At 41.9% G+C, this 25,856-nt stretch overlaps 2 protein-coding genes across 4 annotated transcripts in view; both read left to right on the top strand.

Annotated features, from left to right (window-relative positions):
• Positions 1-25,856, top strand: part of LOC132994240 (Golgi reassembly-stacking protein 1-like) — a 408,891-nt gene that overhangs the window by 42,806 nt on the left and 340,229 nt on the right. The window lies entirely within an intron of this gene.
• The window catches only part of nck1b (NCK adaptor protein 1b), a 36,855-nt gene that overhangs the window by 4,251 nt on the left and 6,748 nt on the right, over positions 1-25,856 (top strand). The window contains exons 2-4 of one of the 3 annotated variants that reach the window (XM_061064460.1): positions 10,312-10,365; positions 11,717-11,957; positions 25,714-25,856. The exon at positions 25,714-25,856 is cut by the window's right edge and continues 612 nt beyond it. In XM_061064460.1, the coding sequence (XP_060920443.1) occupies positions 11,732-11,957; positions 25,714-25,856 (369 nt within the window). In that variant the 5' untranslated portion in view covers positions 10,312-10,365; positions 11,717-11,731. Of the gene's footprint in view, positions 1-10,311; positions 10,366-11,716; positions 11,958-15,191; positions 15,387-25,713 lie in introns of those variants that run through there. The other 2 variants (XM_061064462.1, XM_061064463.1) reach the window with 2 other exon arrangements.

Below are 25,856 nucleotides of genomic sequence, written 5' to 3'. Positions count from 1 at the left end.
TAGTTTGACCTTCATCATATATAAAACACTTCACATCAGGAGTCTTTGTCCACACACTGTGAGGATCAATTGAGTGGCAATTAGGTGTTTTCTTCCTATGAAAATAAACAAAGACCAGTAAACAAGCATAACCATGCATGTCTTCAACAATGTGAACAATAGAGAGAAAGATGCATTGATTTGTGTCGTTCAGCTGAGAGCAGAGAATAAATGTTTTGCAAAAAAAAACGGATCTTGAAATAGACGGGCACAAGTTGTTTGCACACGTGGACTCCTGAAAATATCTTTATAATTTCCTCATATCACCTGAGGCAAGACATGACGTAAAAAGAGATAAGCAGAAGTGGTGGATGAAGCAACAGAGTCTGATTATATGATGCTATAATGAGAATATTTTCCTTTATATCAATGCTTTCACAGAATCAATATGTGATCTAAAGAGTGGAGAAGAATGTACTGAAGAGCAGAAAACATTGTGCAGCCGTTTAATTCAGTGCACGAGATCGTAGCGGTCTCGTGCAGACAGTCTATATGCACCAGTCACAGGATATAAACTTCACTCTAGGGGAGCAGAAGTGCAAAAAAATGTCTAATGGATTACTCTTCCCATTGTTAAAGCGAGTACTCGAGTAATCATTTTGTAGTTTTTTTTTTTTCTGTGATTCTTTTCCTGCACGGGAGGCCCCGCCCCCAACGATGACGCGATGCCGACTGTATCTATTGATTAATTTGAATCTTCAGGATAATTGTTAGTAATAAACCCACTTTGTATTAACGTTCAAATTAGGACATTTCTTACTTCAACAGACAGCAAACCTCAAATAGAAAGGTCAGTCAAGACTAAAGCTCTCGTCACAACATGCAAATAACTTTTCCAGAGTAGAGTAACTTCAAGCTAGTGTTCTTTTGACGGCATGTTGGTAATTTAACCAAGGAGCTGATGAAACTGCAAACAGATAAAAAATGTTGGACATGCCAGAAAAAGCCTCACCAAAAATCTGAGATTATTAAGACAATTTATCCAATTTAATGACCAGCTGCAAACTGAACAAAGACCGACATGATCTGTCAGATATTCAGCCAGACTCTAAAATAAGTTTAGGTGAACCGAGTCAGAGAAAAATAAATCTGGGTTAATCTCTTCAAAGTCTGCCATAGATGTTACCCCGTTTGTCGTTACAGAACAGGCTGCCGGTGTCAAAATCGTTGCTATATAGAATGTTTTTAAATAGCTATGGGTAGGATTATTTTTGTGATTACAGCATCTTTAAATTTAATCTGATGGCACAAAGTTTCACTTGTGGGGGTGTAACACCAGTGTCATCAATCAGTGTCTTGTTTGAAACAAAACAAAATCTGACCATAAAGATGATGGCTGTAAGTTAATGATATCACAAGAAAATGCTCTAAAAGAACTCCCACTTTATACGAGTACAGTCCTCACAGTGTTTATATCGTGTGTAGGCTTCTTTCCCCCTTTTTCTCTCCTATCACACATCTCCTTGATTTGAGCAGATTCTTTTTGTGGCATCACCTTGCAACCTGGAATGCCTCCTGCTGCTCTCGAGATACTCAGACACAAGTTCCAACACGTGGCCCTCCCAGAGGTCCCAAGTGGCTTGTTTAGTCCTATTGTGACAGCACCCTGGGGCTCATATTTGCCAGGATGTACGAAAAAACTGAGAGGAAGCCAGTGTATCCATTTCATCTCCCTGACACAGGCTGTCTGGGATTATTATCTTGCGGTTTAACAAATGATCCCCCATTTGACTGCAACAATCATTTTTTTGCAGCTCCAGCGACGTTTACAGCCCCACTACACGGCATAGCCTGATTTTAGATTTTCTTCAGATCGTCTCTTCACTGACTCTTAACACTACAATAGAATGACACCACCCACAGCCACAACCACAAGCAGATTTATTGTACAGTAGCACTCCATGTTAGCAGTCGTCCCGCTTTTGTAAACTTGGATTAGTCATTGGGAAATCCCCAGGAGCTCTTGGAGTTTGTGAGGTAACTTGGAGGTTCAGTTTGCTCTTGCCTTGATCCCAGAGTGCTTGGATGTGGAAAAGGCTGGACCTGTTGGCCACCCAGAACAACAACTGGCAACTCCAGCAACCAGCTGGGTGTGGATGCAGATGTGCAGGCTTTCTGATTTAGGTGGGGTTGGAGGAAATCGATCCTTTCTTCCATAGAGGTTTTATGTTCTGGTGTGGATTTGCTTACAAAGAAGAGGATGAGAGAGCAGCCATCCACTATGTTGCATTTAGTGCAGATAGTGGAATACAGTAATAAGATAATGCGAGTCTGGCTTATGCTCAATTTAATTCCTCAAATGCAGGGATCTTATCTCTAAATTTAGCCTCTTCTGCATCATTGTAGGTTTACTGAAGGCATGTGACAAGCTGTATTTTAGGGATGTTTTGATCTGTTGTTCCAGGGCCGATACAGACCACTGATTTACTTTATTGTGACGTTTATTTTTCTTCATGTTTAAGCAGCCGTATATGTTAAGAAATCACTTTTGACTCATGTTAGTATCTTCCCTTTTCATTTTAAGCTGTACTCATCACTCCACGGAATAAGGAACCAAACAAGAAAGATTGGATGACTTCGTTATTAGACATTTGAGAATCCACAAGGACAAAAACATGCAGCTCAATTTTGGATTTTTGTCCAATTCTTCATATTCTGTGGCATCTACGCTAGTGCTGGGCGATATATCGTGAAGCTCGATTCGATCGATGTTTGATTAATGCTTGATATGGAAAAGGGAACATCGATTTTATTTTTTAAACTACTTCAAAGTTTTCTCGCGATATTTCGTTGCTCCGCGAGATTTCCGTGGCAGCGCTTGTTGCACGGAGACGAAAGGCCGGAGGAGACTCCACTCCTGCTGCTGAGTAGCCTCGCTCTTGTAAGCGACCAACATGGAGGAGAAAGAGAAAGATGCGAGCGAGGCCGAATTACTTCCAAAAAAAGGGCTCATAACGCTCGACATTATAAGTGTCCCACTGGCCCGGATGAATGATTGACAAAGTCCAGCTGATTGCACGTTCAGCTGGCGGCTTCACTGCTGTCACTCCCGCGAGCGCGCTCGCTACTCTCGAGTTGTTCACTCACTCAGATCTTAGAGCAGGTTTTCTCTACTAAAACACACGTTTGGTAAAACGGTTTTCAAACCATCATATCCCGACAAAAGCCGAGCTTAAGTCAGAATTCAAAGAAAACAAATCACCTGAAGAGTTGAGAGTGACAGCATGACGAAAACAGAAGAGAGAAAAGTTTGATCCACAGTGACAGACAGCTGGAGGAGCTGGAACACGTTAAAGTTAAAGACTAGATCCTGGTAAAGATAAAAGTTATTCACAAAACATGTTAGCCCTTAAGAGAGCTCCTAAAGTAAAGATGTAAGGATGAAGAGTTTCTCACAGAGAAGAAAGAAGGAGAGATTCCAGATCTATCACAGCCTCATATTAATATCAGATTAAGTAGACTCTTACAGTTAGCAGCATGGTGAATAAACATGAGCACATAAATATAAGAAAAATACACAATATGTTTATAATTAGAGCTCAATTAATTCAGTAAAAGTTGTAATTGACTTTTGCATCAGAATGGTTCAAGAGTAAATTGGTGACTGTTATTTTTCCAATCAAAAGTAATGTTCCTGTGGAGATTCAGTTTTATAGGCTACATTTATAAACTTTAATACGATAAATATCGAGTCATATCGACATTAGGCAAAAAAATATTGTGATATCAAATTTAGGCCGTATCGCCCAGCACTAATCTACGCCCCCTAAAAAAACAATCTCGTTAGTTGACTGTTACTCTCTGACTCTGAACTAGACAGGAATCCGCCTGATTTCTGATGAAGACGAGCGGTATATTCCATTTCACAATATGCCATCATGGTCTATAGTGTTAGTAAAATGGGAAGTAAAAAAGAGGAAGTGAAAACTCTTTTGAGTAATCAGTGTATATTAAGAAATGATGATATTTTTTTATTATGATGATTCTTATGATGATGATTAAACAGGTGCCAAGAATCACTACCATAGATTTCATTAGTTTAGATAAGTAGCTTAAAGTAGATTTTGCGAAGGGAGTTTTCATTTTTATGCACTGCAGCATATTTCAAACTGGCGTTTGTGTACCATTTCACAGATTTAGTTTGGAGCTCAGAGTGGAGTGGGTCTTTTGATGTTAAGTTGGCCTTTTAAAAGAAAGCTTTAAACTTTTGGTGTTGGTCGTTGCTATGAGAGTAAATCTCTGGCAGTTCTCAAAGGACATGAGCCCCGGTCTATTTTAGGCCATTCCCAACTGCTGAGGGTGATCCCGAGGGGTGAATAACCAACTGCTTTCACACACTCATGAGCCTTTATGCAGAGCCCCCCCAAACACCAGTGGCCCCTCTACCCCTTCATGATGCCGTTTCCAACTGGGGAGCATCATTTTTACGGGGCGTTTTGGTTAAAGTTGCTCCTGAATCTCTCTCTCTCTTCTCTTAATTGAGGTCCATTACTTGCATCATTGCAGAGCACAGATAGGTTATCTGCATTCAATCAAGAGGTCAAGCCTGCACTCTGTCAGATTGCATCACTTTCCCATCATCCGGTCACCCCTAGTGTCCACACTTCCTGTCTCACAGCTGGCCCCGCCAAGTCTCCCATGACCCTTTGCTGCTGTGCTGCTGTTTTGTTTTGAGAGAATCCAGGACAGCTGGGATGGAAGATGCAGTCTCACGGGCTTCAGCTGCTGTGGTTCGGATGTTATAAGAGAAAAAAAAGAAAAACGACACACACTTGCATGTTTCCGTCAGTCCTGCAACCGTCAGTTTCCTGTGAGGCAGACCGGCTCCCCCGTTTGCCAAAATGTGAGTTTTGGTGTTAAGTTGGAGGAAGTGCAGCAGTGCCAGAGGGGCTGAGTGAGCAGTGAGCATACAGAGCACATTCCAGAAGGCAGCAGAGGCTGTGATTTTAGCAGGCTGTCACAGGGATTAGGTTACTCTGTCTGCCTCTGTGAGCTCATGCTGTTGCTGTCTCAGTGCCTCAGCAATCCTGTCGAGCAGTGGGACACCATTTACCCCCCCACCCCTGCGAGGCAAGGATCCATAATTGTTCTTTCAGGCTTGTGTACAGTATCCAGTTGTCCTGACTTTTTTACAAAGAACTTTCTATATCAGTCCAGTATATAAAGTCAGTGTTTCCCTGGAATCCATGCAGAAGACTTCATGCTCATCCAGTCATTTCCTCCTCATGCATATCTCTGCTATTGTTTCCTGATATCATGCATTATTAAATATACCACTGGGTGTGCTCTTTCACTACATCTCCCTGCTCGTTCATGAGGTGGGTTGTGGCAGCAGCAGCAGTTGTTGTTGATTTACAGGAAGCGGTTAACTTGTGTTACTTGTTTCATAGTAACTTGCAGAGATGCTCTCTGAGTCTCTATTACACACTGATGTGAAGATGTTGTGGTTTGTGGTTTACAGTGCTGCTTTGAGCCTCTCTAAATTTAAATAACAGTGCTCTGAAAATCTAAGTCATAAAAATCATTACCCTATGTATTGGAGGATAACAGTGCCAGATTTGGGTTGGGGGTCTTTTGCTGATTGTGTGACAATGTTAGCACTCTTGAAAACACAAGTGGAGTACTGATAGGAACACTGGTTGACCTGTCGCTGGCCCACAACTGCAGCAGATAAGTGGATCTGCGTTATCACCTTGGTACTCACTGCTCAGTTAACAGCACAGTATGCATGCAACTATGCATGACACAAGTAGGCTCACTTTGACTTGTACACGTTATAGTCTGACATGAAATGATCACTGCAGTGCAAATAGATTTGAGGCTTAAAATGTTACCAGTGACTTTTTTTGTTTTCATTTTCTGGAAACTCAACTCGGACTCAAACGAGGATTTTATGATATTAAGAAAACAGAACTACTGGGACAGCAGGAGCTCAGTCTGTGGGGACTTGGGTTGGGAACCGGAGAGTTCAAGTCCTGGTGCGGACAACGTCTATAGCACCCTGTTTGTGCATGTGTGTATTTCAGCCTGTGTGTGTGTGACGCATGCCTCAATAACCAGAGTAATTTCCCCTCATGGGAAAAGTAAATGGTTCTTTTGAAAGAGAGAGAGAAAGCGTTGAGAGCATGGCTTTTCTGATCCATTCTCTGACTTTTATCGAACATTGTAGCTGGTACGACTCGGGCTTCTCACTCATTGTAGACAGCCATGACTCAAGAGATATATTTACAGAGGAGATACTTGATTTCTGCTGTATTTATGTGTAAAATGACGCACACTCTTCCTTTAGAGGGCATGAAATTGTAACGGGTGTTAGTCATACTTTTACAACATTTTGCAGTTCAAATTATTTGTCAATCAAGGTTCAAAGATTCAGGGATAATGTAAATCATAGTCAGTCAAAGTCCTACTCAAAGATACTGCTGATGGGTTGCCAAATTCAGTGTTTCCTTGCCATAGTAATCAGTAGGTAGGTGGGCCACCAATTAGCTTTGTTATGGCAATTATATCAAAGTAAGCTGCCTTAAAGATCATATTACTGCAAATGGAATATTGTTTGTTTAATTAAAATTTATAAAGGTTTTTGCAGTCCTGTTGTAATATGTCAATGGAGTAACAGAACTAGCAACAGTAGCCGTGGTAAGCTAGGAAACCCCGACAGTAACCAGCAGCTAACAGACCACCACACGTCCTTCTACCTAACCACTGAGCTCGTGCACACAGATCTTTTTTCCCCTTAATGTCTGGTACCCAAGTTATTTTCAGAACTTTCCTTCTTCTATAGAAGCGGTTACTCATTACAGAGGTCATATGATGGGGAGCAGTGAATCATTACATCATCACATCTGTGACCATCTTTTTCTGATTTTCATGAATTTTCATGAATAATTTTCTGAACACTTTCAGCTTTTTCTTCAATTAAATCTTATCTTATATAAATGTTGAAAATGGAGACACCATTGCGGATGTGTTTGTAATTAATCAAGCTGACCTTGTGACAGGAACACAGCTCAACGCCTTGTTGCTTCTTTAACTCAAAAAAGGGTCTAAAATCTGACACAAGCATTATAGCTTCAAAAGTAAACACATGAAACTCTGCTGAAAATACAAACATTTTTTATTCTATTTTTATAAAGCATCGATCAGGGATGCACGATATAAATTTAATTGAGCCGATAACCAACAATGCCCTGCTCCCGTTGGTTGATACCGATAAGATTTCCAACATATTTTGACATGATTGTATTTGGAAAAATAAGATATAGTTTATGCACATCTGGAGGTCAGAAAGGTTCAACATGTAGTCAGCAAAGATATTTACGGTAATATTCTGATTGACCTCACCAATGTCAACACAGAAAAACTAAGTAAAATGTATGACTTCAATGTGCTTGTTAATAACTAAATGAGCACCATTATGAGCGGGTGATTTTAATGGTTTGAATTTAATTATCGCAATAATTAATTTATTTTTAACTGATTTGTTATCTGAACCGACATATATTGTGCATCCCTCATTTTGATTACATTTGAGAAAACAGGTGCTATGAAACCTTGATCAGACTTGCTGACCCATGCTTTTCTTTAATGTGCACTGTGGGTGGGGTCAGTGATGGATTGGGAACCTGTACTTCTGTCAGGCAGCAGAGTAAACGGAGCTCCACTGTGGATGCACCATCATTTGAGCAGTTTGACCCGTCTGACCTCGCGTTTTAGTGCTCGTGGCCTCGGCTCAGTCTGGAGCTGTGGCGCGATTAGCTCCGAGCATCTGTCGCCCAAACTTTTTAGTGATCCTCCCTCACATCTGCACCATCGTAAGTCACGGTCGGTGTTAATGTGCACTTAGTGCTCAGCCAGCCTAGACGTGGTGGGGGGTGGTGGACTGGGATGCAGTGTGCTCTCTGAAAATGGAGCATGCTCTAAAAAAGGATAGTCCTACATTAAGGATTCTATTCTGTGTTTTTCACTGGAAGAAAGATAGTAAAGGAGGGATGTTGTAAGTGGAGAAGAAGCACATATATATACAACACACTCGTCAGCCTCTTTGGCAGATTGTTATCCAGCCCAGTTCCAGGGAGTGGAGAGATTGTTGCCTTTGTCTTAGTGAAAGAGGCAGCACTCGAGGAGAGTAAATCAGCTCTTTGTTTTTGTCTGCCGCTCCCTAACATGTCTGCCAGTGTTCATTAATTAAAGTAGACATGGAAAAGAAGCAGGCAATAACATGCCATGAGATAAAACCACAGAATACACCCTAGTGTTCATGGTAAACAAAGTCAACAACACCCCGACCAAGGGGAAAATCCCCCCTTAACACACACACACACACACACACACACACACACACAGACAACAGGTGCCCCCTTTAAACTGTAGACATTTTTTATACACTAAAGTTCAGCTTTAGTGTTCAGCTCTAATCATGGTTAACCTTAATCTAAAGAGGAGGCGTAAATAATGCACAGCACTATGCTTTATGTTTTCAACATCTTTTCTTCTCAGGTCTTAGCTGATGCTTACTCGATGTTTATTTTACTCCTCTTGGCTAATCATGCTGAAAGTTAGCTTGGCTCCCTATGTTTGCCTAAGATCAGGTTCAGGGCCTATCTCAAGGCCAGCTGCAGCTGAAACTTAGACTCTATCCTTCAAATAAAAAACCAAGAGCCCTCGATCAATGAGGTCACTGTCTGGTCCCTGAAGACAAGTCCTGGAGGGGGCGGGGGGGGGGAGGTGAAACTCCATCCACTCCCATGACATCAGAGCAGCTAAGTACTGCCTCACTCCTCCTGTGGTATTAACCTCGGCGTAGTCTAGCTGTGCCGAGTGCTCAAAGAGTCATAAGACCAGTTGTTGTGAATGTGGTCATTGTTTGCTTGTGGATCGCTGAACTCACAAAATCATACTTTTAAAAACGTCTGGGAGGAACTTGTGATAAGAAACACTGCAGACAATGGGGCCATGCTTATAATGCAGAACACATAATCTCAGCATTTGCATAGGCAGCACATTTAGGAATATTTATAGGCCTGTGCTACATTTAAAGCAATATCCCACATCATTAGTGCAGAGAGAGAGAGAGAGAGAGAGAGAGAGAGAGAGAGAGAGAGAGAGAGAGAGAGAGAGAGAGAGAGAGAGAGAGAGAGAGAGAGAGAGAGAGAGAGAGAGAGAGAGAGAGAGAGAGAGAGAGAGAGAGAGAGAGAGAGAGAGAGAGAGAGAGAGAGAGAGAGAGAGAGAGAGAGAGAGAGAGAGAGAGAGAGAGAGAGAGAGAGAGAGAGAGAGAGAGAGAGAGAGAGAGAGAGAGAGAGAGAGAGAGAGACTCTCTGACGTTGCGGCACTGCTGACGCACTTTAACATCTCTTCATTGTCTTTTATAGTGAAGCATAAACAGTGTATAGCAAAACAGTACACACAATATGAAAACTAAAAAAGAGGAAATAAAAGTAAAGGAAAATAATATATATAATAATAAAACATAGCAGCCCTACTGACAGTCAGATCTGTTCATCAGTCATTACCCTCCAGGAAGTTGTAAAAAAATAGTCCACACTTTCCAAAACTTGTCAAGTTTGTTTTTTTAGAAATAGCTTTTTCCTCTCGAGCAAGAAAAAGAGTTGTTCCTTTCAACCACTGACAGACTCCACAGGTTGTTTGTTTGTTCCATGAGCGAGCGATGCATCGTTTGGCCTCCAGGAAACATACATTGAGTAGATATTTGAAAGTACAAAATCATCAGGATAGATATTAAGAATACACAATTTAGGGTTAATGCACCTCCTCTTTTTCTTTTTCCCGTCTCACTAATCTTCTGCATCTTCCTGATTTGGGTTTGATACCTAATACAATAGACAATCACTCGACTGCTACCGAGAGGAAATCATCCCCTCTGAACATTTCTCAAGAATGTGGAGACTTACGAGGTTGGGCTTTATTCTGTCTGGCAGCTGTGAGTGTTGCAAACAGTGAAGAATAGCCATCTATGTCTGTTATTTTAAGAGTACAATTGGTTACAGGGGGAATTACGCCTAACCAGACTAAACTTTGGAAATGGTAGCTGGCATTTATTCAGAATTCTTGCCCAGCTTAAGTTGCATTGGTTAGCTTAACACATGCCATATCAAGGCGTGTATATCCCGTCAGTGCTGTACCACACTGTCAGCATCTTTCAGCTCTTTTAAAAATGAAATACACATACAAAGTTTCTGATAAAATATTAAGAAATCTTTGGAAGAGTCGATCTGTAATTCTCTTCTTGCTTTGCCTCTGTTCTTCTCCCAGGTCCACAGAGACGTCCCAGAGCCTCTTGAAGTTCTCAGCTTTGATGCAGTGCAGGTACAGCTATTTATTCTCAAACGCAGTTCTAAATTTACCACCTCATCATCGTGTCTGCAGCAGACAGCCAGAGTTGGAAATTGAAATGCAGATGCAGGGGTCGGTAAATGGAGAGTAGAGACCGTCATGTTGGTGGATAGAGAGGCCACATATAAGAAATTACAAGATATGTAAGAAAGATATTTAACTGTTGCAGTAAAATCAGATTGGCTCATTCTTTTTAAAAAATGTTATACTTTATTGCAGGCTGTTTTACTACATTACAAGTTGTCATATTTCATGACATATTTTGTTCATCCTGGCACATTTTTATATATACATTTTTTAAACATACATGAAATAAAATACAAATCCAAAGAAAAGGTACGAAGAGAAAAAATATAATTCAATTAAGATTTAGAAAGGAAAAAAAAAATAAGAAGAAAAATAATAATAATAAAATAAAACCATGAATAGAATGGGGCAGGAGGAGGAGGGGGGGGTTCTTCCTTCACTACTCTCTTTAATATAATTTAATTTACATACCTGTTATTATTCCACTTTATCTGTTTCCTTTATCCATTTACTCCAGTAACACATGAATTCATCTTCTCTGTTTCTTAGCCTATACGTAATTCTTTCCATTTCTTAAATATCTTCCACTGTTAACTTCCATGCGTTAATAGACGGGACCAGCTTTGTGTAATTTGCTTTAATGCAGCTATGCGTATTATTGTGTACAAATATTTGTCCCCTTCCTTCTCTACTCCTGGTGGAGCAATACCAAGTATGATATTAACTGGATGAAGTTGTTAGTTAAAAATATTAGTTTGGATTGGCTCATTCTTATTGCATAAGTGTTTGTAATGTCAGCATTGCTCACAAGGGGAAACCCTGAGTTTCTTACTGCAGCAGAAATGTGTGTCATCGTGTTGTCCTCATCTTAGTCGTTGGTGGAAACTGAGACTATCTTTATCACTGCTACTGTTGCTAACAGTTTCTGTGATTAACACACCGACCCAGATTTACTCTCAGTCAGGGTCCGAAATTCACTTTTTGACTCAACGCCAAGGTGGCAGGTAGATGAAAAAATTCACCGGCCAAACATATTTTTTTACCGGCCAATTTTGTTTTTGTGTCCTATACACATCTGTTACAGAATATTTAATTGAGAATGCATTATGTTCTGTTTAATCAACAACAAATTTAAGTCACAGATTCGATCATGTCATCAGATCATGAAATTGAGAAATTGTATTTTTTTCTTAATGTATTATTTGTAGGCAGTAGTTCATGCTCATTGATTTGTTGACATGTTGCGTGAACTCGATCTTTCCAGTCCAATCTGACGTCCTTTTCTCTGCCGTCTCAGTGAACCTGGTGCAAGATGACGGAAGAGGTGATTGTCATCGCCAAGTTCGACTACATGGCTCAGCAGGACCAGGAGCTGGACATCAAGAAGAACGAGCGCCTCTGGCTCCTCGACGACTCCAAGTCCTGGTGGAGGGTTCGAAATGCCACCAACAAAACAGGCTTTGTGCCGTCCAACTACGTGGAGCGGAAAAACAGCGCCAGGAAAGCGTCTATCGTCAAGAATCTCAAAGACACACTAGGTAAAAAATCAAGATTGAATATTACTCATTTGAATGAATTGTAGGAGATGACGAGACTGTGGTTAAAGGCTTTATATGTGATGTTTTGATCCAGCAGATGTCGCCCTTGAGCACCAGCATGAAACCAAAACAACTCGCGCTGCATTGTTGTGTTAGCATGCTAATGCTAGCGATCTTTATTATGCTCGTATCTTCACACTGCATGTAAATTTACCTGAAATGAGCGTGATCTAGAAACACAGTTAAGCAGTGAGTACAGTATGTTATTCTTCTTTTCTCTAGTCCCTCAATTAAACAACTTTTATACACGAGGGGAGGAGTCAGCCGGCCGTCCGGGCGATGTAAACAAAGTGAAGATAGGACTCTGAAAACATCACAGACAGTGGGACTCGGGTGTTACACCCATTGTAGACAGTCATGACTCACAGAGTTATTTTCAGAGGATAGACTTGATTTAAGTACAAAAAAAAAAGTGTGAAAAATCACAGATTAAGACTTTAACATGCTGAGGTGTTTGTACTGTAAACATTTATCGTCTGTCACTCTGACTTGCTTGTTGTTTTATACTCAGCTGAAACAGAGTAGCATCAGAGCACATGTCTTTGACCACATTTTTCTAAGGTAACAGCCTGCACAGGAAGAAGGTCTCAGGCTGATACCTGATTGGTTGAAATATGAGACCTTCTTGCTTCTCACCACATACTTAAACTGAAACTGCAGTGTCTCGATCAGAGAGTCCGTGGTTAACAGTGTAAAGTAAAGTTTTCCATTTCGTCTACAAAGCTTGCACAGAGGTGAGGCAGTAAGTACTATACTTGATTTACTTTAGCTGTTCCTCGGAGGTCGAGTCCTGATGCTAACATATTTAGTATTTCATAACTGTGGGGAGGAAAAAAAGCAATCTAGCCAGTCTGTGTTATGTAAACAGATGTAAATGTCTGTACTCTGTGTTTATGTGTGAGCGATCGCTGCAGTGTGTGTCCTCCTTCCCCGGTCCTATGAGGACCAGAACTGCACAGGTGTTGTCTGCTCTGTCAACACAATACTTATATTTCTGGGCACTGCTGTTTGCCAAGGACCTTGTTCTTACCAGGAGCAAGCCAAAAAGTAACTGTGTTTGTAAGCCAAGCTTTCCATTTGTCTTTCTCTTACTTCTCCCTGATGACAGACGCTCATGATAATTTGGGATATACACTTTGACCACTGGCATTCGCTCTGGAACAAAGGCACTTCATTTAGCCTTTGATTTTCACTTCATGATCATTTTAAAGTTTCTGATGCTTTTTTTCTTTCCACTCTAATCTCTTGGGTTGTTCTGCTCTGCAGGGCGTCATTGCCCCCGGCTAAGAGCATTATGGGATAAACCATGTTTGTTGGTGTGCTTCGGCCATGTTTGTTTGGCACAGATCTCATTAGATTAGGTTGAAGGTTTGTGTCGTACAATAGCATTTGTTACAGAGACTTAAAGGCACACCGAACGGGGCTGTGTGCTAATGACGTTGTTGTATGAAGGCTTTGGGTTGTTCTGACTGCATAACTCTTCAGTGTGCTGCTGTTCAGCTCATTTTTCTTCATCTCATTTTCTTGAGGCTAAACTACAAAGCCCAAACCAGCACCTTCTGTTTTTAGACCTCTTTTGACCAAAACACAGCGTCAAACCACCCATGTGAGACCGCCAACACACTTTGGCATATCTCCTTCTTGCTCATCTGTCATGTGGTGGTCGATTGCATATCACAGAGATGGTTGACCTGTGCGAGGCGAGGAAGCCGTTCCCCACCATGCCTGCCTCTTCCTGTGCACAGAGGAATAAAAGTAGAGAGAGAGTCGTTCTTTTCTTGGGTGCTTCCAACCAGAAGCATGTCATTAATTTCTAACTTTATCACACAGTGCAGTGTTTGCAAAACGACTTATCTGTCGGACACGTGACAGCGGCTTCCTGTTAGCTGTGCAGCGTTCTCTTTACAAGTCTATATGTTGTGGTGTGTTGTGACACCAGGGCAGCACTTTGAGCTGAAATGCTCTGATGAAATATGATGCACAAACTTTCTCGTTTGCTTAAATTCACTAATAACGCTGACTTTAATTTATGAGACTTTTCCTCTCTGTTGTCGCTGAACTTGAGTCTGTACATATGTCGTTTAACTGTCTGGTTATGCATTGTGTGTGTGTGTGTGTGTGTGTGTGTGTGTGTGTGCGTGTGTGTGAGTGTGAGGCCAGGTAGGGGTTTGTGTTGTCATGCATCATATCCACAAACCTTCCAACAACTTCCCACCTGTCACTACCTCCACTGATCAAATAACCTCAGGTGAACAGCTGCAGGAATGACACACAGCAGCACACACACACACCCTGACACACTCAGGCTCAGGTCTCACAAACCTAATAAAACACAGGCTCTCATGTTAAACATGAGTTAAGGTGAAAAGAAACAAGCCCTGTTAAAACATGGCTACAAGCAGAGCTAGCTTGTTAATACATCACCTTCATTTGTCCTTTCAGTGATGTGTGTGTGTGTGTGTGTGTGTGTGTGTGTGTGTGTGTGTGTGTGTGTGTGTGTGTGTGTGTGTGTGTGTGTGTGTGTGTGTGTGTGTGTGTGTGTGTGTGTGTGTGTGTGTGTGTGTGTGTGTGTGTGTGTGTGTGTGTGTGTGTGTGTGTGTGTGTGTGTGTGTGTGTGTGTGTGTGTGTGTGTGTGTGTGTGTGTGTGTGTGTGTGTGATGACCACACTTTCATATATCATGTGGGAGGTTATATCCCTTTTTTTCTCTCTTTAAACAAACCTGTTGCTAGGTGTGTGGTGGTGTCATCGTTTGGAGGAATGTGTGAGGGTATGATCTCTCTGCAGATGACTGTGTCGGACGATTCATGTCTCCTGGGGTTTGTTGCAAAAGTTACGAGTGTGTCTCTACAAACAGCGGCGGTCATGTGACATTCGAGCACTCAGTGACTCACTCGGCCGTTACAGCGTCTCCACAGATCCCTGCAGAGGGTTTTCATTTTAACTACCTACCCTCTTAAGAATACAAATCTGCCGCTAAATGTAGAAAAAAAAAAGCTCCTTCACTTTTATCTTTTTTCTATCATCTCTTTTTTCTTTCTCTGAGTCTGAACTTCACTCCCCCCTCCCCCTCCTCCTCCCCCCCTTCCTCCCCTTTCCATGAGGCCTCTGTACTCTGCCTTCCAGCGCTGCACTGGAGGCCAGTCTCTCCCTCTCTATCTCCATCTCGCTCTCTCATTGGCTAAGCCCTGAACCACATGGTCGCAGAGTGGGCCGCCCTGCTCCGCTATCCTGCCCCCAGCTCTTCTGGGTGTTCACATGGAATAACTCCACAGCTGCAGTGGGAAGAGAGCGAGGGGGCCGGGAGAGAGAGACAAGAGAGGAGGGAGAGCCCAAAATGGACATGGCTAACCTTTTCAAACATTTCTTTCGTGAGTTACTCCACTTTTTATCTGGCCGTTTGTTAGAAGTTTTTCTGACTTGTTTTGATGTTTTTCAAGAGGTGGAAAGAAGTTTTGTTCTCTCTCTCTCTCTCTATCTCTAATTCTCTCTCTCTCTCTCCCTCTCTCTCTGACTATGCAGGAGTGGTTGCTTGTCAGTTTTTTCTCCTGATTTCTCTTGTCTGATTTTTCACTTCGGTTACGAGGCACTTTCAGCGGCAGGGTTGCCAAACGCATGTGTCATAATTAGAGCACAGGAAACTGTATATTTGTGCTGACATGTTGAGCTGGCACACAGAGAAGTGGAGAGGGAGTGTGTTTTGAGGCTGTGTCTGTGTGAGCGGCTGCAGAGACTGGGGTGGATATGCTTTTGAAAAAGCCTTCTGCTGAGCTGAAGCCTGTAATTGCCCCAGCAATCCTTCTCTCTCTCTTTCTTTCAAAACACACACTCACACAGATATACACACACACTCACACAGTAATCCAACTTTTCTTTTTTTAACAAGAGTTTGCACTAGTGAGTGGGCTGCAACTTGACGGATTATCATGCTTGATTAGTCCCCTCTCTGCCCTCTTTTTTTAAGGAGTATCTAAAGACGTAGCCACAGTCTGTTTTCTTTTATGCTACCCTCGAGGGCGAGCTTTCTGGGAGGGGTCCTCCACCCTTCCACCACTCATGGGGCTACAGTTGAAGGGACGTGGGGTGCTCATGTAGAACACTGTGGTCATTGTGCGGGGTAAAGGAGGGGCGGGGGGGGGGGTCTCTCTCTGCTGATTGATGGGACCCGGGCGCCCATCTCCCGCACCTCGCTCGGTTATCAGAGGAATGTCATAACCTCGACAGCTCCGAGGGGGCCGTGGATACTTTACAGCCACGCTGACACACTTTTTCAAAAAGGCCCCGGCGCTGTAATCTCACCTTGTAACTGTTGAGTGGTATCTCCTGTCCCCGGCCTATCTTCACACAAGTACTGTGTCTGTGTCTACACGAGCTAACAAACGTTGTGTAAACCGAGAGCTGTTAGCCTCCTCTCCCTCTCCCTCTTTTTTTTTTTCCTCTCTTTCCCCACCCTCTGTTTTCCTGTTTCTCATCCTCCCCAGCGAGCGGAAACTCTAATTTGAGCCACATTTCTCCCTGAGCCCTTTTTCTGAGGAGTGCTGGGCCAGAAAGGAAGTGAGAAGTTAGAAGGAAGTTGAATCATTGTGCAGGGGGGGGGGGGGGGGGGGGGAGATCTGTGTTAGTGGACTCCCCACCAACCAGTTTCTGTCCCTCCCTTTTCCAACTGGCTCTTCCTTTCTCCAAACCCGACCGCTTAGCGCTCCTCCTCAGCCAGAAAATGAAAAGACATCATGGTTATGACGAGATTGACGAGAGAGTTGTCAGCGTCGCGTCAGGACGTCTGCTGTTGTCTCTTTGTTTTCCTGTGTCCTCTGCAATTAAGAGTTACTCAAGAGGAAGTGAGCAGGGGTCTGGACTTGTTGAGGACCAGCCAGCGCTGAAATGGCACCACTCCCCCCACGTCTGTTGAACCTCATGTTCTACTCCAGCGGCTGATTCTGTTATTAAAATGACATGCTCAGATTATTTTAGTGGTTATTTGATTACATAGTTTCTCTTGAAACCATTTTGATATCAGAGCTGATAAGCATCAGGTAGATCAGAATCAGATTTATTGTCCAGGTATACTTACACACACACAGAATTTAACTTTGGTGAACTGTGCTCTCTTATGTACAGGTACAACATTAAACATCAACAATAAACATAATAAGAAAAGACTAATAATTACATAAACATGAAACAGTGCAGTGGTGAATAGTGCAAAAGATGCTGAAGTAACATGATGAGTAAAATGCAGTTATGTGACAGATGGGTCAATTAAGATGTTGATTACAGTATTTACATAAATAAGTGTGTGTGTATTGATCATTTAAATTAAATAATATATATAGACATATATGTATATTCACAGATGACAGGTGTTCAGTGTTTGTTTTAAAGTTTTTTTGGGAAGGCGTTTTTGCCTTTTTATTGAATAGGACAGCTGATGAGAGACATGAAATGTTGGGAGGAGAGAGCGGGGGATGACATGCAGCAAAGGGTCGAGGTCGGAGTCAAACCCACGACCGCTGCGATGAGGACTAAAGCCTCTGTACATGGGGCATGCAACATAACCGCTAGGCCATCCTGCGCCCCACTGTAGTCTGTTTTAGTCAGTTTCATACCCAGATTAAAAACTCCTCACAGGACCTTCAAGGCTTTTTTTTTGTTGATTAATCTGAACATTTAAAATAAGACATGAGATAAAAATAAGATTAAAATATATATATATATATATATATATATTTTAAAACAGCAGGTTAGGCAACATACAGCAGCACACAACATATACAAAAAGTACAGGAATAGTAGTTATTGCACAGAGTAAGCATATTGCAGCATGTTTAAAGTGCAAACATAGTTATCTTTCAAAGGTAAAATAAATAAATGTTAGTTTAAAGTTGTTTATCAGTATTCAGTGCAGTTTAACTTTACTGAAGTGTTGATGCTGAAGGGGAACCCAAAACAAAACTTTTTTTAAATTGAGGTCAGGACAGGTTAACAAAAAAGTAGGTCAGGTGAAAAATGTCAGACATCTTATCAGATCGAGAAGCTGACGTTGAGGGTGAGACGATCACACATAGAGACTCTCCAGCTTCACTCTCAGATGAAGTTTCGATGGCTTTCATTTACACCACCACTTGTTGTTACTGTCAGGAAGTGGTGACGTGTAGCCCCCCGACAGCAAACCTGAACTTTAAAGAACCAAAAGGTGCCGGCGCCCCTGTCTCCACCCCCCCCACCCCCCCTCTCTGCTCCATCACAGAGACTGACGGTTGACTGTGTTTGAAGTTGAAAGAGCTCTTTTTGCACGTTTCCTGTGCGGCCATCAGTCAGCCATGTTCGCAGCGTGACTGAAGCTGTCAGCCAAAAAAAACTTTTTCCCAATTGAAGCTTGCAGCCAACTCATTGTTTTTGTGCGTTCCCTCTACTTTGTTTGACTCACTCTTTTCTCGACTGCACGTGGTGTCATTACATTTAATGTGCGAGTCTACGACCAGACCATATGGCTTGGGGTTGCTGCGTTGCGTCACATGTCTGCTGGATGCAGGTGACACATTGTTGTCGGACTTTGAATTGCCACAGGCACACGAGAGTCTCACCGCTGATTTCACGACTGTGAATCCAACGGTGAGATTTGATTTAAAAAAAAAAGTGAATGAAATCAGTTCGGTCTGACCTCGCAAACAACTCGCAAACGGATAAATTAGGGTTACAATTTCACCATGTCACAAAACACAATTCTGTCGTATGATTTTGAAAACTTGTTCATTTTAGAGATGCAGTGGGAAGGGAAACGATGACTGCAGCGGCATGATGCATTTAGAGAAATCCTGTCCATGCAAAGACTTATTCTGTTCTTCTTACAAAGATTATAAATTGGCTGTGTCACATTAAAGAGAGCATTTCTGCAATTAATATGTTAAACAACAATTAACTATTTGTTGCTCTTTTTGCACACCTCCACTTTGCACTTTAATAACTTGAATTTCCATTCTGGTACGGGCTCTTGACTGATTTTATTGTGCTGTTTTTATTTGGTTTTATATTTTGCTGTTTTGTCTGATTTTCCAATTTGTTTTGGTTTATGTTTCATGGTGGTGTTGTCCTTGTGTTTCTTGTCTTCTGTGTGCTCCTGTTGCAATTCCCCTTGTGGGACAATAAAGAATCTGAATCTGAGCAGTTCAGAGGCTCAGTTTGAGCAGAGAGCAGTTTCAAAAACATTTCCCTCAGAAGGAGAATTTAGACTGCATGTGTGCAGCTCTGAGTCTGAGGCAGAGAGACCCCCGGGTGCTGACGTGATCGATTGATTACCTGACGGGGAAAGATGGAGTGAAAGTATCCGGTGGGTGAAGGTGGTGAGCGGGGGACTTTCATGTCTGCAGGCGTGAGATGGAATCCTAATTAGACTCCTTTATTTATGTTTGTGACTGTGATGCACTGCTCGGTATTACAGATATTTGAACCAAAGATATGGGCTGCGACTTGAAAATCGATATGAGTATGTGAGGAATTATGATTTAATAATAAATATCTTCACATAGTCCTCTTTTGAACCAGTTTTTGACGTCTTTTCAACGGTCAAGTTCTCTCTTGGATGACTCATCTGGAACATTTTGCTCTAAAATATGAGCATTTTTTTTCAGTGTTGATGATGTTGCCCCAGCGACCATGTTCTGTTCAAGTGCAGGGATGTTCCGACACTATCAGACAGCCTGACGCGGGGTGTTGTCGTCCGCAGAGGAAGAGAAGTGGAATGGAGGGAAGCGGAGGGGTCGAAAGGTTCCCTGGCAGACAATGGCAGGCCGGTCTGCATGTGCTGGCCCAAGTTGAAAAACAAAAACCACTTCCGGTCTGTCACTGGCAGCCAAACAAACTCCCCTGCCACTTTCTTCTTCTCCTCCCGCTGGGTCACTTCATCTGTAAACAAAAAAAGTGAAGTTTTTTTAAGAGCGCTTTATCGGACTTACTGTTAAAGCTCTGGTGTCATTGTGTGCTGTGATTCAGAGCCGCACGACTCAACGCGATTTCCTTCCTCTGCATCCTTCTCTCAGGAAATGCACAGGAAAAAGCACATGACGTCAGAGAGTTTCCAGCCCACAGTGCTGCTTCATTTCTCTTCAGTCAGTAAGAGAAATGCAGCAGAGTGTGTGGGTTTCCAGAGAAGAGCTCAGCTACCACACATCCGAGCATGTACACATGACAATTTCATGCATTTGGCAACAAGGAGCGCTGTGCTTTCTTTAACTTGGGATGAGTTTAGGGCGGGATGGGGGGATCAATGTGTGCCTATCATCGTGGAGTTAGCTATCTGAGATCTTTTGTTGTCTGTTGTTGACAATGTGGCAAAAAAAAATATTGATCTGGAATCTGACTTAACTTTACTGAATCGCTGGAGTCAAATCTGAATATTTTGAATAAAAATGGTTAAAATGTGTGATACTTAAGTTACCTTAGGACCTAAGGCTTAGGCCATGTATCTCATATTGTATCATAGCGTAAGTTAACCTTTGATTCCCCTTCCTATAGGACTGCTCAATAAATTGCAATGTCATTGTTATCACAATATCAGCGTTTGCAGTAAACACATCGCAAATGTCTGAAATAGTCTCCATACAAAAAGAGGAATGTGTTTTCATTTAGCTCGGAACATTAGTGTGAACATTGTACCTGTTGGAAGGAGACGAGTGTGTAATCATGCTTTAAGATGCTGTCACATGAAGCTCAAGCTGCCTTCAGAGTCATAAGGAAACATTTTGTGGGGAAGCCTGTTATGTAAAAACTTGCAACAGATATGCACAGAAACTGATTCATAGTTTATATGCACACTATAATATTTGTCAACTTGCTGTCCTTCATTTCATTACTTAAATATTTTACAATGTAAGCGCACGCTCTGCCTTTTTATGCTCAATTCTGCAGGTTTTTTTCCCCCAAATCTAGAAGATATCAGCATTTAGTTTTTTCCAATATTGTGCAACCCTAGTCTCTTATCGTGAGGATTTAAAAACCTCAGTGACCTTTTTCACATTTCAAACTAATTCAGTTTTCATTTCTCTTCCTCTAACTAATTAGTGTTGAATTCAGTTTTATAAAGGCGTACATTGTTTCCTGAATGTGAAAGTGAAGAGTCTGTACAGTTCTGCAGCCTGTTGGCAAAATGGACTTTCCCCTTTAAAGAAACATTCCCAGAATCCACCCTGATAACTGCTGTCGTGTCTGTCACAACATTAAGTGACCTCATCCTGCTGCCTCACTGTGTGCAGCGTTCAAAGTCGAATCCTGTACTTCAAAATAAAGAGTTAAAAACCTGCTGGTTGAGCTCATTTGGTAGAGCGGGCGTCCCGTGTACAGACAAGAGGTCGCAGGTTCGACTCCCAAACTTGACGCAGTTGTCTGCTAACATCCACTTTGTCTACCCACATTTCCTGCAATTCTACGGCTATGTTATCCAAATAAAAGCAAAAACTATATGAAAAATAAGCATCAGTTTTCCTTTTTTATTTTTGCATTTGACATTTTTTTTTTTATGTTTGCAGTCAAACATGTTTTCCTACAAACATTCAGCCTCTAGTTAATCCCAAAATGCCGTGAAAGCTGCACAGTAGAGGTCTGTATACTTAAAAGGTACGCTCCCATTGGATCACAAACCCCTGGCAGGATATCAAAGAAGGAGCTGCCACAGTTTGTCACCGTCAGTTGAGCAGAATGCAGCTGTGTCCACCGGCAGTGTAGACCGCGGCCTCTCCTCTAAGCAGCTCGCCATGCTGTGTTCTGTGTGACGGTCTGCCACACTGCCACTCAGGTGAACTCTCAGCAATTAACCTCCAACAGCATGATAGAGAAGCAGATGCCCTCAATAACAACCCCCTTATCTTCCCCGCCTGTCTCATTTACCTGAAGCTGTGCAGGCAAATCCCAATTTCCCTGTATTCCCTCAGCTGAGATTGAACATCTAGTCAAAGTCAGCTGTTTGTTGTGTTTTTGTAATGCAAAGTGTAACTGAAGCAGGAAGCAGCCAATAAATCCCAATGACAGGGGACGCTGATAAGAGCTGTGGTACCTGGCCTGGAGAGATAAAAATATGACGCTCTCAGTTGTCTCTGTCTTCAGCTGGAGCTAGAGACAATTTATTTATGTGAAGCTTGACCTTTGACTTTTGTTTGGAACTAACTAGGTCATTTCAAACTGTGCACATAAGACATCCTGGGGCCTGCACCTGCACGGACATGTTTGCTTCCTCGACAGGCTCATGTGATATTTTAGCTGTGGGAGCTGTGTGTGTGTCATTTTTTTAATCATTTCAAAGTACATTTACTGTGAGAAGTTTCTCTTTGTGTGTTTTAATGAATGTGGGAGAAACATCCAACCTAGTTTTTAGTGTTTTTCATAAAGATACAGATCTTTCTTGTCTTTTGGCACCTCTCCATGTCGGTTCTTAAGGCTTGCACAGAGAGCATAACTAGACCTTACCTCCACGTACAGACATCAGCTCTTAACACCCTGCCTTGAGTCTGTAGTTATGTACAGTGCTGCGACTAATAACAGGGTCTACCTGGAAGCAATTTGACATCGGACTCTCAGCAGCTACCATGAAATTTGTCTGCACTCCCTTGAGTCAGGCTCATGTTTCAGGTTACAATTCATGCGTGGTGAAACAGCTTCAGTTGAGCTCGAGACAAATTAGTCACGTTCCTTGCGGAGAAAACAAACAAACACACACAAACCGTCATCGCAGCAGCGTCCCGAAGACTACACCCTGCCCTGCTGTGTAATTTAAAAAAAGCTGACTTTGATAATGCAAGCGAGTCATTTGCAAACGTAATCAGAAACAGTCAGTAGTTCTGTCTGATTATGTATTGCCCAGCAGACTGAGGATTAGACGGACGTTGATACCAGTTCGGCCACAGATCTGCCTTTTTAATAATACGTCACACTCGCTGTGCAGGAACTAGAAAAAAACGCCTGTTGTGCAAGCTTCATGTATAAGAGGCGGCTTTCTGCTCTCTTGAGAAAATTGGATGTAGGTGTGATCTCTGCTGCTAGCTCCACGTGTTTCATACAACTGTTAGCATGCCGGGCTGCCAATTGGACGTTCTCATCCAGCAGGACGATGACCTCTTCCTGCCAAAGTTCTGCCTCCAGATTCAGATTTTTTTTATTGTCCCACAAGGGGGAAATTTGCGTTGCAACAGGAGCACACAGAAGACAAGAAACACAAGGACAACACCACCATAAAACATGGACCAACACGAATTGGAAAATCAGACAAAACAGCAAAATATAAAAACAGCGCAATAAAATCAGTCAAGAGCCCGTACCAGAATGGAAATTCAAGTTATTAAAGTGCAAAGAGGAGGTGTGCAAATGTGCAAAAAGAGCAACAAATAGCTAATTGTTGTTTAACATATTAATCCAGACTACATCACCCAGGTGCAGGCTCTGGTAATCCCTCTCATGTTTTAAAGATGCCAGGAGGTTGACTGCATGTACGATAACATTCACCCCGTTGACTGGCTGACATTTGGCCTGGCCAAGTTCTCTGCAACACCACGGCTGATAAGGTCTTGATAAATAAGCGCTTTAAATCATCCTAGCTCTGCACTGAAGTCAAACGGTCAGCTCAGCAGGGGGCTCGGACTGGAATGGGTTTTGAGGAGCAAAGGGACAGAGAGGAGGGAGGAAGGAAGGCTAGAAAGGGCAAGACATTGGATGGAGTTTTGTATCCAGCTGCTGTGCAAGCAAGGCTGCAGGTGTCTGTGCAGCCGAGGTGATTAGCACAATGTGATTAGCAACAATGAAATGTGACTGAGGTCTTTTAAGTGTTCAGTGTGAGGCAGCCGATCTTTGATTAACTCATGAAGCACATTTTATAATTTCAGGAGGATTTATACATCCCTGCCAAAACGAGTTTCCATCCCACTCTTTTTTATTTCACCACACGACCAGCGTTGCTTTTTTTTTTGTTTCCTCAGAGTCTCCACCTAATCCCCAAGAATGTATTTGGGTTTGGAGTGTGGGGGGTTAGCCCACTGCAATGTGGAAAAGCAGTGATTTTAACCCTACTTCCCCACCCTTCCTGTATTTCAGCACAACCCCCTAATGCTTGTTACCACCGCGCTGGTATTTGTCTGAAAGTTTGAGGGAGGAGGGAAAAGAATCCCAAAGTTGTTTCAGTGTTTGTGTGGCTTCTATTTTTCTGTTCATGCTTAGTCCACATCAGTAGAAAGATCTTGAAAAGTGTGATTCCACAGACTAGGGATGCACAAGTCCAACATGGGTGTTGGCCGATATCGGACCTGTTGATAAACATTGGCACATCTGCAAATAATGTGCATGAGCTGATGTTTATCTGTTGTGTCATGCGGACATCTAGTTCACCTAACTGCTGATTCAGAGAATAGTTTTTTCATAGATATGAACTTTATTAATCCCTTGGGAAGGTTCTCTCAGGAAATTCAGATTCCAGCAGCAGGTAACACCAAAGGATAGAACAGCACACAGATACAAAGAATAAAATAAAAACACAAGTTATATACAGATAATAAACTGTACACAGTAGCAGCAATAGACATGTCTAAATAAAATATACCGCTACAGATTTATAATAGAATAAAAAAAAGGTAGCAGCAGTTGTGTTGTTTTGTTTTTCTCCTTTGTGTTTCTAAATAGATAATTAACAATAAATAATTAATAATGCAAGCTGTTAGGATTGTGTTGTGGTCAGTTTATGTATTTATTTTTTATTTTACAGGGACATTGCATATTAATAAACATTTTGGTAAATATGCCAGAGTTAGCCCAAAGGCTCATTTTCAACAGGCTCCCTAAAAAAAACAAATTCAAACATTGCTAAAAGCTACAAAAATAGAAATATCATGACAGTAATGAAGCAGACAGGTGAGCAGCCACAGGAGAAAATACATAAACCATGCAGGATACACATAAAGCAGCATTTGGTTAATATACAAAATGTATCTCATGCAGGACAGACACGGAGCAGACATAACAAAAAAACAAGTATTAGTAAAAGCACGTATCCAATAACCTACTAAAGTAGGTTTAGTACATGCACACAACAAGACAACATGTAACATTATAAACAATAAACACGTACAAATCACACAAGGCCACAATAATTCAGGCAGAAGAAATCACTACAATTGGACAAACTGTTAAATAGTTTTCTTTGTGAAACTTGAGTGATGATGTCGGCGTTGGTGAGACTTACACCAAAAGAAGCGATTTGTCAATGGGCATCAATTTGTTATTTCAAACATCTGTATCGGTATCAGCACTAGTTTTTACAATCGGTGCATCCCTACTTTTAAGTCAAATGGACACCTGAAGACCTGAAGGCTGTGCGTCTGCTGATTCAGGCTTCAGCTGCTTTTTATTTCAGTCAAACTTTATTTATACAGCACCTTTCAGACAAATTAAATTGCAGTTCAAAGTGATTTACAAGAGTGCAGAAAAGTTACTGACAAAAAGTAGTTTATAAAATCATTGAGAGACTAATGCACACCAATAAGAATAAAAAAATATGTATAAAAAGAAAAGAAAATACGACACATAAAAGCAATAAGATATTAAAATAAATACATAAGAGGAAAATATGTAAAATTGTATTCATCAAGTTTCTCCACTGGACGTCATCCCATCGTAGATGAACTTCTGTGAACTTTTACTCATCTCCTTGAATCTTTTTCTCTCTAGGAATCGGGAAGGTGAAGAGCCGGAAAGGCGGGATGCGAGACACGGCGTCCAATGCAGACACAGACATGTACGCGGATAACGGCGAGCGGCTGTACGACCTCAACCTGCCGGCGCTGGTCAAGTTCAGCTACGCGGCGGAGCGC

This window comes from Labrus mixtus, chromosome 19 (genome assembly GCF_963584025.1).
Source record: "Labrus mixtus chromosome 19, fLabMix1.1, whole genome shotgun sequence".
Taxonomy (NCBI): domain Eukaryota; kingdom Metazoa; phylum Chordata; class Actinopteri; order Labriformes; family Labridae; genus Labrus; species Labrus mixtus.
Note: the sequence above shows the minus strand (reverse complement) of the source record. Positions and strands in the feature narration are given on the sequence as shown.